This window comes from Gymnodraco acuticeps, unplaced genomic scaffold (genome assembly GCF_902827175.1).
Source record: "Gymnodraco acuticeps unplaced genomic scaffold, fGymAcu1.1, whole genome shotgun sequence".
Lineage (NCBI taxonomy): Eukaryota > Metazoa > Chordata > Actinopteri > Perciformes > Bathydraconidae > Gymnodraco > Gymnodraco acuticeps.
This window is the reverse complement of record NW_022992037.1, coordinates 134,541-150,111: the sequence shown is the minus strand read 5'-3', so window position 1 is coordinate 150,111 and position 15,571 is coordinate 134,541. Positions and strand designations below refer to the sequence as shown.

General features: G+C 42.2%; 1 protein-coding gene across 1 annotated transcript in view; it reads right to left on the bottom strand.

Moving 5' to 3' along the window:
* LOC117536702 (phosphatidylinositol 4-phosphate 5-kinase type-1 beta-like) overlaps window positions 1–15,571 on the bottom strand; it is a 43,460-nt gene that overhangs the window by 16,002 nt on the left and 11,887 nt on the right. The window contains 5 exon segments of the mRNA XM_034201679.1: window positions 621–773; window positions 3,569–3,686; window positions 11,019–11,149; window positions 12,275–12,343; window positions 12,445–12,542. Coding sequence (XP_034057570.1) covers window positions 621–773; window positions 3,569–3,686; window positions 11,019–11,149; window positions 12,275–12,343 — 471 coding nt within the window. The 5' untranslated portion in view covers window positions 12,445–12,542.

Sequence of the window (15,571 nt, the reverse complement as noted above, 5' to 3'; positions counted from 1 at the left end):
GACTCATCAGAACAGAGTGGGCGAGCTGACCAATCAGAGCACAGTGGGCTCATAGGGAGGGGGGGGGGCAGGAGCTCCAACAAGCCGTGTAGGACAGAGAGTGAATACACATACTATACAGAGATGCTGTATGAGAAACCAATGTGATTTTGGAACATTGAACAATGTAAATCTATTCTAGTAGACCTCAACAATGGAATTATGATCAGTAGAGATGGCCATGTCATGGGACCTTTAATGCTGCATCACAGTACATGGATGTCATTTTCTGAACTTACATGCCTATTGTAGCTGTTTGTTATTTTCCTTTACTCACTTTTCAAAAATATTTTTAGTGATTACGTTTTTTTTTAGTGATCACGTTTTTTTAATCCTGTGCATACATCCAGTGTGTCTCCTCCCCCTGACAGAGATGTAATGGTGTGTGATGGTGCCCTACAGCTGGAGCTAATGAGGACGCTCGCTGCATCTCATTTGTGCCACTTAAGCATCTGATGAGTGATCTGTTAATACTCAACACTAGGAGGGTTTCTGACACCCATTTAAAACTCAGAGTGGAGTTTTGCCACCTACTGTAACCAGGTACTTGAGAACCCATAGAGCAACTTATAGTGTCTCACCATGTAGTATCCAGGTAGTAATCTCTGGAGAAATTTGGCCTCTTTGTGCTGGACGGTTTTAATGATGAACTCGTCATCGCTGGTCAGGTAGAAGAGAGAGCCGCTAGCTCCCGGGTTGGTCAGCTCGATCAGAGGCTCATTTACGAGGGAGTACTGAGGAAGGAAACATAAACAAACCAGTTTAACATTTCAAGTGAAACAGAGGTCACACTTGGAACATATCCAGACACGAAACAGCTCTTCTACAGAACGGACTGAAGTTTATATGGAAAAAGTATTAAACTCGAAGGGCACTGGGAGAGTTCAGACCTCCGCCAAGCTGTGCGCTATTTGCAATGTTTATAAAAGCGAAATATAATTTGTGTAACCATCCCGTGATACAGATCCGCTCCAGAACTTTATGAGTTCTTCCTGGATTATTGCTTCACCCTGAGTCACTAGTTATTTTCAGTTTTCCTGGTGAGAAACAAACAAACCATCCAAAAACATAACCCCCTTGCTACACCCCAGGCAGTTTTTTATTAAGTGCAGAGAAAAGCCTTGCACATCATCACTGGCCTTCAGGTATTTACAGTAACTCTTGTGATACTATTAAATACATGTTTTTGTTTTAGTGGCTTTATTCATGTGGACAAAAATTATGTAGCCAACCAAAAAAAAGTAAGAGTATACTCGGACATCACATTGAAATGTGATAGCTTAACATCAGGGAAGGCTTCCCACACAATTTAGATCAATGGCATAAGAGACATAAGTCCTAGCCGTGTGAGATTTAGGATGGATCTGTGCAGGCCGGTCAAGTTATTGCACATTTGATGCAGTGCAAGCTATACCAAGCTGTTTCCACAAAGTTGGAAGTATGCTATTCTCCAAACTATCCTTATGTGATGTAGAATTGAGATTTCCTTAAATTGAAATAACTCCACAAGTACACAAACGTACTTGATAGTCAACATACTGTTCGCCATATAATGGATATTTCAAGAATGACAATGACAGGGGTCTCCGTCTACATTATTTTCATTGTTTAAATGAACTAATAAGTTGACGGAAGAAAAAACCCATCTTGATAACATAAGCCCAAATCTATATGCCAAACTTCTCTGTTGACAAACAGTTAAACTGCGCACTAAACTGCTTGTGCAGGACCAAATCGAGAGCATTCATCCTAACGTGGCAATCATCAGAGACACGGTGAGAACATCCAGCTGAAGAGCAATGTTGGATGTTATCCGTGCATGATGAGAGTGACATGTTCAGAGTAGAAGAGCAACACTGGAGACTCTTCACCGGTGGCCGTCTGCAGTCACGCATCTGCGGTGTAGTGCATTTTCATTCAGGATGCAGTGTGTGTGTGTGTGTGTGTGTGTGTGTGTGTGTGTGTGTGTGTGTGTGTGTGTGTGTGTGTGTGTGTGTGTGTGTGTGTGGTTTCTCTTTGAATTAGACTCTGCTGTGTGGTCTCTGTCTGAATGAATTCATCTTTACCTCAAAGACATCAATCATGAACACATCCTTTAAGCGGGTGCGCCTTATGCCATCCTCCCTCTACTGCCTTGATGTTACATATCCTCTCCATCTCTCTTTTGTCTTTCACTTATGCAGAGACAAACTTACCATATAAAAACAAGAATGTAGCTGGTGGGGTATTTTCATCATAACATGCCAAATCCCAACAACATTAGATTAAATCAAATGTTGTTCCGAGCAACAAGCAGTCACGAATTTGGCATCAAGACGAGCAGCACATCAAATAACATACAGGATGGCATGTACTGCACATTAATAAAGGCTTTGTCACAGGTGAGTGAGTGTAATCAGACATCCAAGGCTTCAGGCTGAGGCTTTTTTCCCAGGAAACACACAAGCACAAAAACAAGCACAAAAAAAACATGAATCACCAAAGTCCTACAAAATTACTCTCTTTTTCTCTCCATCTATTTCTCAGTCTGTTTGTGTCTTCTGGGAAATCACAGAATCATCTGCTGATTGAATTCAGCACTGGGAGCTAAAGCTGTCGTAATGAGGGCGCACTGTGTTAGCTCAATCATTACCCCTAATATCTCCACCGCCCCAGTGTTTTGCCTCCCACTCCTAGCTTTCCCCTTGGCCAGTGGTGTGTGGCATACAAGTCCACTTATCAATCAAATACGTGTTGAATTTCGTCACACTTAAGTACGCACTGACGTAGAAGATTAGAGTTCAATCAATGCTAAGTAATTCATGAGAAAGATAACTAGCAGGTCTCATGGTTGGTTTCCTAATTGTACTTTTGACATGGCGCAGACAGAAAACATGGAACTTTAAATGAGGACAAATAACTACTGATCAGAAACAGAGTGTTGTTTAACATAGAGTATACTTGTATCAGAGAGGTGTTCCACAATGGGAAATATGTTTATTAACACATACTGTTAGACAGAACTCCACAAAGCATTTTCGCTTCCTCACTTTCATGTTAAAAGATAAGATATCACTCCCATGCCTGTCGACTAAATATAAAGCTCCAGTCAGCTGGCAGTTACTAGCTCCTCTAAAGTTCACCTACTTTTACATTTTTGTTTGGGAAACCCATGCAAAAACGATATAAAAAGAAATGTGGTTTTGGTGGGTTTGTGTGCAGGACTTCATCTTGACAATGACTGTCATGGCATCAAGTGAGATGTCACTGTGAATATACATATTTCAAATAATGGCAAACATTTATTTTTATTTATTTCTGCCTTTTTCTTTGGGAAACTAACATATATTAGATAAATAAGGCTTTTTATAATGTATATCCTTAATTTGATTTGACCTGTATGACTTCCCCCCTACACCTGCATAATTGTAAACAAAGCAGAAAAGACTGAAACTGAAGAGTAGATTATGAACTTTTACATGTAATGGATTATCATGGAAAGGTGGAACAAATAATAAACAGTTATGTCTCAGACAGTTTTAAGTCTTACCAGGTAGTCGTCTGGTTTGATGCCGAACAGATCCCTGAAGTAGCGGAAAGCTAGCGGGGCGTAGGTCTTGAAGCGAAAGTCAGGATAGTGATGTGCGGGGGTCAAGTTGCTTCCCTCACTGCGATGTGTGATGAATAACAAAGAACAGCAGGAAACAAAAACAAATAATGGTACATGAGATACATTAATCCAACACTCAACTCAAATAAGGGGGCGATAAAGAAAACCTTTAATGTTATATAAATGTTGTTAACACAGTCATCCCACCAAGGATCACCTGCAGGAAGCACCAAGGGGGAATTTGAACCCTAATACGTAATCTGTGTGGCTATTGACTCCCAGCAAGTGTACCGGTGGGCCCTTGTAATGTGCTCCACCCATGCATGAACAGGCTTTAGTAAGTCATCTCTGGGAACCCAGATTCTCCAGTATTGTGCTAACAAACGGGCCAGTATAGAGTTCCTCACCTGGAGACTAAGGATGGCTCTGATTACTGGATCTAAACAACACCACACAACAGATGAGCCTTGACTCTGAGCGGGAGAAAGGTGAAAATGAAAAACAAAAAGGGACAAAATAAACGACATGTTGTTGATCTGATTAAACTGTGGAACCTTTGACAATGACCCTGTTTTATAACCTGTGTCCAAGGGGAAGACCACAACACAGGCACGTCTAATAAGGTTAGCATGAGTCAGACATTGAGTCTTTCATCATAAAATAAATTACACTGACCCGAAATCTACAAGGATTCGGTTTACTAAAGGGTTTTGCTTTCCAGAGCACCTCTAAATCCGTTTACTATTCTGAGGACTTAGATGGTTTTCTGGGTAAAAAGGCTACTGTGTTGTTATTTGGTAGTGCTATATCCAGTGCTTGAATTGGAATGAAAAAGGTGCCAGTACTCTAAAATCAGCAACTTTTTCAAGTCAATTTTATATATACAGCCCACAAACAAGAATTTGGCTACTATAATGCTGGTGGGTTTGTCTCTTTACTACTGTATATTTTAGAAAGGTTCACTGTACTTAACATTTTTTATGATAGGCAGCGGATATGGCTAAAGCTCAGTAAGGTCAATATTAACTGAATATATAGCAATCAAAGTCTAGATCTTCTGCTGAAGACACATGAAGCAGAGACCTTTCAGGTGAGAGCCCCTCTGGTGGTGTTCAACATTAATGACAAGGAAACAAAGCTCTGGTCAGAAGCATTTTTTATAAAAAGCTTTAACAAAATTAAGTATTTCTGTACATTTTGAATGCAATCTAACTTTCCAACTCAGAAAACGAAAAAGTGCCAAAAGTCTTCTCACATGGCTGAGCTGCTTTGCAATATACTTCACCACTGAAGAATACAAATATGTATAAAGTAAACTATGATGCAATCTAACTTTCCAACTCAGAAAAATGATAAAGAGCATGAACAAAGAACATGTAAAAACAAATGCAAAATGTGCACAATCTAAAATGAGAAACTGTAACTGCAAGTAACAAAGTCTGAGCCATGGTAAAGAGTTACATTGAACACCAAGCTGATCAGATAACTCCCTGGTTGGTCTCAAGTCCTTCTATCTCCAGGATCTGTACAAATCGGCACATTATGCCAAAAGTCTTCTCACTGGGTGAGCTGCTTTGCAATATACTTCACATTGTTAGAAAAGGCTCCAGAAGGCCTTGGGGACATCAGTATCAGGGGCTGGAGCTGGACAGGCTCTTTCATCAGCACTTCTCCTTCCCTTTGCCAGCCAGGACCTCACATACTGTTCCGGATTGAACTGTCCTAGTGATGGTCCATTACATTTAATGAAAACCAGGCTGGACAGTCGGCTGACAGAGAGAGCATTCCTTTTTGCAGTAAGGATATCGTTCATGCCGCTGAATGCCCACTCACACTCACTAGTGGAGACAGCGATGGTTCAGACTGCTTTCAGTAGAGGCTCCATGGCAGCAGGTGTACGGGATGCCCTGGTTTCCTTGTATTCGCGAAAGCCCTGAACAGTCTCTCTTCTGTCCACTTTCAGCACTTCGCACAAACGTAGCACCTCTACGTCCCCATACTGTACGTCTAACTCCTCTTCAGGCCAACTTCCAGGATGGATAACTTTCATGTCCTGGATTAGCTGATTGTCCCGGGCCTCCCGGCCATGTAATGGGATTTCTCTTGTGCTGACATGAGAGGAGGTTGTGGAAGTCATTCTGTGTCTCAGATTCTCTACCATACTGCGGAAAAACTGACCTGCATGAATCTGTACAAGCCTGCCATTCTCACGCAGGGCAACACCCTTGAAGGACTTCTCAGCTAGAGCTGTATGAACTGTAGTCATGTGTGGGCCAGGCATGGTGACCATGGATTCAAAAACTCGTATTTCTCGAGTTAAGAGCCTATCTGCTGTAGGCAGTGTCATCTCTCTTTTTTGGAGTTGCCGAGAGAGGTCGCTGAGCTCTGTGAGCGCATCGTACATCAGTCCCAGATTGCTGACAAACGTTGCAGATGTGAGCACATCATCCAGGCCCTTGTACTTTGCTCTGTCTCTGGAATCCCTGCTCGTGTCGTTTGCAGCATTTGTGAAGTGATCATGAAGCACTCGGTAGTTTTCCCAGACTGCTCTGACGCTCCTTTCACTTGAAGCCACCCAGCGGATGGACAAAATACGCCCTATCACCAGGAGATGCTGTCCGACTGCTTGCGCACACTGCGCTAACTGCCTCTGATTTTTGGGGGAGGCATGGAACAAGGAATAGAGTTTGTCAAAAAAGATCTGGAAATGATTGAGCCCTGAGACCTCCTTGACCACATCCCCAACTGCCAGCTCTAGACGATGATTGGAGCAGTGCCACACAAACAGGCTTGGGAATTTACTACACAACTGGGTAGCAACGCCTGTTCTCTTCCCTAGCATGACTGAAGCCCCATCACATGCAAAAGAAACGAAACACTGACCTAAAAAGTCCTCGTTAAAATCTCTTCCAAGACACTCCATTAACGCCTTTGTGATGTCATCAGCCGTTGTTCCATCCAACTCGATCAGCTCCCAAAAAAACGTTTCGGGCTCAGCATCAGCTAATGCTGAGCGTAGACACACAACAAGCACCGTTCTACCACTATTAGTGGTAGATTCATCGACCAAAACACAGAGTTTTCTTTGGTTTTCTGTAATGTCTTTTGCCATTTTTTTCTTCAGCTCATGAGCTATGTGGTCGATGATTTCGCCACAGGTTTTATTGGAGTGCAAAACCCTGCCCACGTTCAGCCCATTCAGTTTCTGTACATTCAAATCAATTGGCATGTCTGTGAATGGCCGGCTATGTTTGCCAATTTTATATGCCGTTCGAAAAACTCTGATAGTGGTGTCTAATTCAGATGTATGCATAGACTGCACTTGATGTTGAATAGTTTCACGTGAAGCAGATGTAAGGATGTCAGCAGCTTTTACATGGGCTTGTGATTCTTTATGTTCTTTGATTTTTTTTCTCAGGCTAGCTTGTTGTTTGCCCTTGTCAACACCGAAATGAGACACTGCACACTCACCCCATTCAGTTGACAGTTTCAGTCCTTGTCCAGTGTGTATTCCCAAAGATTTGACATCTCTGCATATCCGACATCCTAGCTTCTTATCTTTAAGAAGGAGCCATGCATTGGTCTTGCAAAAATATTGCACCTGGTCCGTTGTCCAGCAGTCAGGTGCATCGCTTTGCCCGGTGTTGGTGGTGGCAGTTGCGCCAGCAGCAGCTAACGTTAGAGGCTCTGGAGGAGGCGGCGGAGCTAGTGCTAATGCTAATGCACTAGAACTTGGAGCAGGAGGATCAACCAAAGAAAGCTCCCCATCAGACACAATTTCCAACACAGGCACAGCATTCTCTGTATTTGAAGTTTCTTCCGACGACAACCGCTGTCTTTTTGCACTTTTATTAATCCACGCTAACATTTTAGAAATGCTAATTTGTGACGTGACTTGCTTTCCTTCTCTCGGGGGCGTGCCTGCTCTGTTCTATCACTCTACATAGCCACCCACTGGGTGGGAGTTGCACTGCATAAACACAACACACGTGCATCTAGGTATGTAAATTGTAAAGCATTAAAACATGGTTTTACTAACAGTTTTCAATATGTTGTTACTTCGGCATTATTATTATTATTATTTTGAAACGTGTATTACTATTAAATCACGGTCAAATAGGTTAATTTTGACATAGTCGTTTCCACCACAGTATTTACATGGAGAAGATAAGCCCCGCCCCCTCTCCAGCACGTTCTGTTTGAATGACAGGAGTAAACAGCTGACAGCCGCTGTGAAACTCCAGCGGTTAGAGCGATGAGAATGTCCGTTCGGCACCTCATGACGCATCTACTGAGTACCGGGCGGCTGTATATATATATATATGGATGTATAATAAGAACGGCGGGAGAGTGTTGAGTACTGGCACGGTGCATGAGTACCGGAGTACCGCCAGCATGCCGGTACTGAGCAAGAAGTGCCGGTACTCCATGGGTCAGAACCAGAAGTGCCGGTACTGCGTACCGGTGAGTACCGGCCCAATTCCAGCACTGGCTATATCCAGTAATGGGATACAGGCAACAGGCAAGCACAGTCGTGTAAAACAATACCTGTGATTACTCTGCAGTGAAATCTGACTGCTCTGTCGTGAGGGCAACAACAATTATCTATCATCAATGACTGACAGTCCACGTCCGTAACATGCGCCTGCATGGAAACCATTCAACAACACACCTGAACGTTTTTCACTCAACCTAATCAGAGAGCAGAGTGTGTGTTTATGTGTCAAAGTGATCGCTGACCCCTCCAGCCATCCAAAACTAGACTGACAGGACAAACTGCAGTGGGAAACCCCCCAGAGAAAAACACTGACAAGAGGAAGAAGAGAGTGAGAAGGAGCAGCATCGTAGAGCCGTCTACATACTTAGCCGCTCTCTCAGGAGGCGTTTGTGTTTGTTTGCTTTCACAGAAAACAACAAGCATTTTGATAAGGTAAAGAAAAATAGAGGCAATCTTGATATTAGATCACACCACCCACACTACTTCTGGCACCTTTGCTCACACCACACCCATCTTCGAACTCTGCCTTTACTTTGATCATGCAACCTCTTTAAAGTCTTTCATTTTGACACTATTTAAAGGTGGGGTATGTAATTTTGGAGAAACCAGCTAGAATGCGCTAGAATTAGAAAATATACAGCCGGAAAAAATCTGCCACTTCCTCACAGAGCCCCTCCTCCAACACACACGAACGTGCACATGACCAATGAGGGCACGAGATAAGTTTGTGCACAGATGGAAGGCTGACAGGCAGGTAGGCCATCCAGTTATTTTAGCCGGGTCGGCTAAAATGATTGGTCGTGCTTTTTACAGTACTACGGCTTCCACAGAAGACATTTTATGGATTTTTTGTCAAAGCACTTTTCATTGCTATCGGGATGTTAAGAGCATTCCATGGAATATAACAAAAAGTGTATCTCGAGCCGGTTTCTCAAACTTACCTACCCCACCTTTAAACATAAGGTTTTATGACTGCATCTTTCACAGTTGGGGCGTTATAACAGTGACTGCTCACAGCCAATCAGATATAGAAACATATGGTTAATTCCTCAAAACCTCTTCTGTACACACACACACACACACACACACACACACACACAGAGAGAGTGAAAGCAGTGACCAGCCTTGCTGTTAGTAATAAAGAGGGACACGATGACGTAAGATGCCAGATGTAGGGCATCAGTTTTCTCTCCTCCTAATTGTGTTTTGGGTAATTTTCTTTTTCCTTAACTCTGTAACGTTGATGTTTTACTTCAGTTTGCATGCTCATTGAAAAACTGGCCTTGAAGATAACTTAGCTTCTATTTATTTGACCGATTATGTGAAAAGGCTTGACATTGGCTGAGGATGAAATAACAATCCTGCTTTAAACTATTGATATAATGCAATTCATTATTTGAGCAAAGCAACAGCAGGTTTTTAAACACTCATCACTGTAGGGCAGACAGCGTGCCAAAACCAGGTTTGCATGAACCAGAATGGATTTGCATCAGGTGCAGCATCTCAAAGATAAACATTACATTACATTACATTTAGCTGACGCTTTTATCCAAAGCGACTTACAATAAGTACATTCGACCAGGAAGACACAACCTTGAAGAAAACAGAATCATATAAGTACATCAGGTTTCATAGAGCCAAACATTTCACGTGCTACTCCACTGGCTTTAGATAAGCCAGTCCTTTATTAGTATAAAAGTGCTTCGTTAATAGTTCTAACGCTCGAAGTGGAGTTGAAAGAGATGAGTTTTCAGTTTGCGCCGGAAGATGTGCAAGCTATCTGCCGTCCTGATGTCAATGGGGAGCTCATTCCACCATCTTGGAGCCAGGACAGCAAACCCACGTGTTTTCGCCGATGGGAACTTGGGTCCCCCTCGCAGCGAGGGCGCAACGAGTCGTTTGGCTGATGCAGAGCGTAGTGCACGCAACAAAGTATTTCCTATCAGGAATCCAGTTCTCTTCCTGAAGCTTCAGAGTTAAAGATCTTGGATGATTCATGCATTTGGCCACAGATAGATGCTTTTTTTCATCTATTTTATTATTTTAGCTTGAATGTTCTTGTTTTTTAGGATAGGATTTACAAGGCCAATTTGTAAATGAAAAAGAAAAAAAAAAATCCTATAAAACAGTATTGTCCATTGTGAATTCTAGTAAATGACATTGTCATAAACTGATTACCAGAATTGTATGTTTATATGTCACTTTAAAATTATTCCGGGGTCTGTTGTGGATTATATCAAATGTCTCTTTAATCTGATGATGTGACTGTGAGGACAGCCGGACATGACCAGCCACACTCTGACATATGTTTTACACCGTGTCAGCAAGAGACTCATTATAAGCCGATTTCACAGTTCTTGGCAGGATAATGCACCAAAATAGTTTTATCCCTGCATCATGATTTAGACTAGCAAAATGAAATAAGCAGCGATTGTGGGAGATTGTGGTAGCAGCACAATTTCCTCGGACAAGAGGTCCAGCGCCTGCAGTTTCCACTGAGCATGATTTGTTATAATTTTGACTGTCTTTATTACAAGACCCAGACATATAATATTTGAGCAGGCAGACTGGCAAAGCTCACTCTTTAGTCCATTCATTCACCTTGCAGTCAGGAAACAGTCGCAGCCAAAAAAACGCCTGTTTCTACCCACACACAATCTGTTTTTATGAAACACTTCTCTAAATAATTGCCTCCTGTAGACTTATAACCTTGAGCTTATGCAAAAGTTTGACTGTTTTTTTCATGACATTGAGCAAACTATTGCTACACAATGAACTCACACATCGAACGATTTCTTCAGAAAATGTATAAAAGCTGTCTTCCTGTGTACGGAGGCTGTGTGCGCAGCTATGGACGTATGCATGTGTGGGATGACGCTACTTAACACTGACCTGGGCAGAAACACACTCTCCACCACATAGAAGTCTTGCATAAGCACGTCTCTGTCAGGCTTGGAGGTGAGGTTGCCCACTGTATAGCCGATTCCGAGCTGAATGGCCCCCTTCAAGGCCGATGACGTGGTCTAGACGGGAACATAGAAGAGAAAACATCCTATTAGTCAGGCTGTTACATCACCCTGTCACTGCTAAACCAATCACATACTAAATATGTTGTTAATGTAAACAAGGGAAACTAGGAAAAAAAGCCCAAAAGTGATAAAAAAAGAGATCTAGAAAAAGCTAGAAAGTATCAAGGTGAAAACTTTACAGGGTATTTCAAAGGAATTTATGGAGAATATATGTGAATTGAATATATGAGTCATGTGCTTAGGCTGTTTACCATGTCATATGCAGATAGAAACAAACCTTTTACCCTATGATAAGCAGATACAAAATGAATGTACTAAATAAATCCATTAATTGGTTTCATACATACAGTGTAACGTGCCATGCGTTGAATTAGATAGCTAGCATGTGGGAGGTACTTAAAAATCTGTCGGTCAATAATGCTGGCTGTGTGCAAACTCAGGGTTTAAGTGAACAAGTTAGAGAAAGATGTTTACAATAAATAAATGTATTAAAACTCCTGAAATGTTCAATGCGATGCTAACAAATGATCTGTAGGTGTAATGGAAAACTGTGATGGTGAAAGCAGTGCATGGTTACAATTCCAATACATTGGCAAACATTTAATAAGGAACCTGGTATTAAAGTCAATCAAAATCAAGAAAGTAGACCATACATCAAGACAATAAAGTCAACTCGTATTTTGTTAAGTACAATGTTGTAGTATAAATTGCACTAACATTAAAACCCAAAAAGACTGGGACATAAACACCCTAGTTCTTTGGTTGCGTGGCCACCACAGAAAGACCTTTTTAGTCCCAACCTGAACAGTGGTGGCCACTGTGGAGAGCCTTGTAATGGTGACATCTTAAGAAACACTGACGTCTGGAGTAAAAAAAAAAAGAGGAAAGAAAACAAGTGTGACCGGCACTTGACTGATCTCTGGCAGCTGGCCTTGGCAGGGGTCAGGACGCAATGTGCTGTAGAAGGACATTTATAAGGACTCATGTGACTCAGACCTTGTGGACTTGTTGGCTCTATACAGTGGCATCTCAAAATAAACGTTGTGGAAGCAGGATGACATTAGTTTTAAGAGGCAAATAAAACCAAACACAGTCGAGCTTTGTGTGAATAGTTTTTACCTTTTTGTAGGTTTTCTCTCTGCTTGTTTTCCAAGGACCTCCCATCCCATTCTCTGTTGTAGTTGACATCTGAAAGAGACATAAAACAGTGTTAAGGAAATGACTTGGACTACTTTTACAACTTAAAATTGTTCCATGATGAATGTGGTGACTGAAAAAAGTCGACATACCTTGCCTAATGAGAAGCTGTTACCGACAAACAGCAATCAGGGCGACATCTCCTGATTGTCAGCGAACATCAGGATGTCTGGATCCGTGAGAGGACCCTCTGCAAGATAACAGACACACAAAGTATAAGGTTAAAAAAAAATGTGACCGAGGGCGGGATGTCAATCAGCAAAGAGTCCTTGATTAACAGCAATGCGTTTGAGACCACTTTCATGCCACCACTCCTGTTAATCTCTGCCTGATTGGAGAGGCAGTTTAGCAGATCTAAACTCTCACTGTTGAACTGACCTCCAGCAAGATATCTCTGCGTTTGACAGTCACTGGTTTATACAGTGTGTGTGGGTGTGGGTGTGTGTGTGTGTGTGTGTGTGTGTGATAAATAACACCTCATAAAGAAGTGTGTATGAATGAGCTGTAGCCCGGGGCACTTTACAGCAGAATCAAAACCTAACTGAGCCCCAACAATCTACAGGCTGTCTCATATCCTCATATGTGAATGATTTTAATGTACCCTTTCTATTCTGCCCTCCTAACTCTTTTCTAGTGTGCTTTTCACTCCTGTTTCACTCCCGTACATTCTAGATAAATAAGGCAGAGTGACACAAATCAATGAAACTGTGACAAGAGTGTGTCCTCTAGTGAGGGAGGAAAAACAGGGACACAGACGAGGAGTAGAGCCTTAATAGAAACACCGGCAAATGTTGGACTTTGTCTGATAAGCTCAGTCAAGCCTGCAGTCGTAGCCCCACCTGCATATAAATGCACCTGCAGCCCTCAGAGTACACTGTCTTTTTGCTGTGGTCGCACAGAGAATATACACTTTGAAAGTCTATAACTACCTTTAAGAAATGCTGCAGTGCATATTGCTCATCAGAATATGTTGTATTGTATATGTTTAAAAATAGTCTTCAAAAAGCAGCCGTGTGTTTTTACGTAATAACATGTTGACACCCAAACAGACGCAGATATTAAAAGAATGTGGCAGACACTAAACCCTTATCGACAGGCCGGGTCATTATCTACGCACCGACTCTTCTGTTGCTATAAACAAAGGGACAACACAGAGGCATTTTAGCTTGAGGCGCACCTCCCATATATTTGTTTTTGCATCATTCAATCCTTCTCCATCTAAAAAACACTCCGTCTGTTGTTTTCACCTATTTGGAAGGAGCTCAGGCACATTATAGTCACAGAAAACGTGTTACCTCATCCTTAGTAAAAGGATCACGTTTGTCAAATGACTTTGTGAGAGTGCAACTGAGGCAAAGGTTGCTTTTAACACCAACAAATCCTGTTATTATAGAAATACATCAGAATATTTCTCCTCACTACTGTACAATGAGGATTTGATCCACTTCATCACACTGTATGACTGTCTGTGTGCTCTGAACCTGAGGAATTTTAATGAGCCTGCAGGCCTATCCAGCTCTCTGCTCAGTCCTGGCCTGTCAGTGTTAAAAGAGATAGTTTGGACCTCTCTCTCCCCCTCCCTCACTCCCTCCCTCTCCCTCTCTCTCTCTCTCACCTGACCCCACAACCCAGCCGGTGCTCTAACAGACTGTTTCTAGAACAATCTGTGAGAGGCCTGCAGCTGCAGCAGGTCTGTTGTTCCCCTCTCAACAAAAGAGAGGCAGACAGATTGTTTGACACGGGAATGAAAATGGATCATCCTAATCAGCCATATGTTACCACTGTCACACACTCCCATTGCAAATATAATCAGCAAACAGCAGTATAAGAGGGAAACAAGAGAGCATGCTGTTGATGTAAAACTATACTTTTTGCAAGTCACAATTATATTACCCAGAGCTACAAATACAAAAATGCATAATTGAGTCAAATCAATACCTTAATTGGATTATGGATGGACTGAGGACCAAATGGGTAAGGTTATACAAACTTTGCAATCGAAAGGCTAAATGTAGACCAGAAAATAATTTCAGTGGAATGAGAAGAATTACACTTTGGGTCAGTTCCCATTTCACACAGTTGTCAAGCTTGTACATGACGCACACAGTAAACAGACAAATCAACTTCCAAGTAAAAAACATAAAACAGAATCTGTTGTAACTGCAAAACTTCCTTCTCAACTCACCGCAGCTCTTCCTGCTTCTGCCTTTGTCAAAAGCCACACTTGGTCAACACTTAAAGAAAGTCCTTCTTTAATCCACTTTATCTGTCAGTCTTGTGAAGCAATTTGTGACTTCTGCTCTTAAGGAGATTATCCGTAAGTAATGTTAGCTCTTTCCTCCTTCGGTCTCTGAACGTAAACAACGCTCTGCCCGCTCGTCCACACACCCTTGTCAGAAACTCTACCACCCTTCAAACAAACACACTTGAGTTCAGATCAAACACTGGCTCTCATGCCATATCTCCTCCATGGTTTCAGGGATATTGCCAAGGGCGCCAGTCAGCCCTGTGGAAGTCAAATCGTCTCTCTGTAGCCAAGCTGCTCTGGCGAGGAAAACACATTAATGAGAGCAGACATGGGCTGTCTGGTATGATAAAATGCAGATCTAATGCATCTGAAGTGTCAACGCTGTGGAAATATCGCCTCACTGGTCTCAGTAGGAAATGTCATAATAGTAATCAAGACAGAAACCAGGCAGTTTACCCAACCACACTTGCTTTAGAAAGATACCTGAAAATTCCTGTATGTCTTCCTATAGCGAGATCCGTTTCTTTGACAAGAGTGAAACTGTAATTCCACAGTAGAGCACAACCATGTTCCAAACCATCTGTTCATGACAAGGAGGCTCCAACAGCTTTAATCGCAAGGAGACAGACACTTCATAGCGGTTTCTTTTTGCTCTGCTTTGCCTCAGTCCCAAGATACTATTGGATTACTGCAGCAGATTGGAGACATAATGGAGAATCAATAGCAGCCCATCAATGTAGAGCGCTGAGGACCAGACTGCTGGGCTTTCATGACCTTCACAAATCCCACCTGTGAGATGTTGGATAAGCAGATATCTGGATTTGCATGGATACAATCAAGAAGATGCATGTGGGAAGTCAGCTTAGCTCGGCTTGCAGGGGATCGGCTTAATCAACTTAACTGCTCTGATCCTTCGGCTCAAAGAAACTCTACCCAAGCAACATTTCACTCAGAAAAACTTGTTCAGTTGC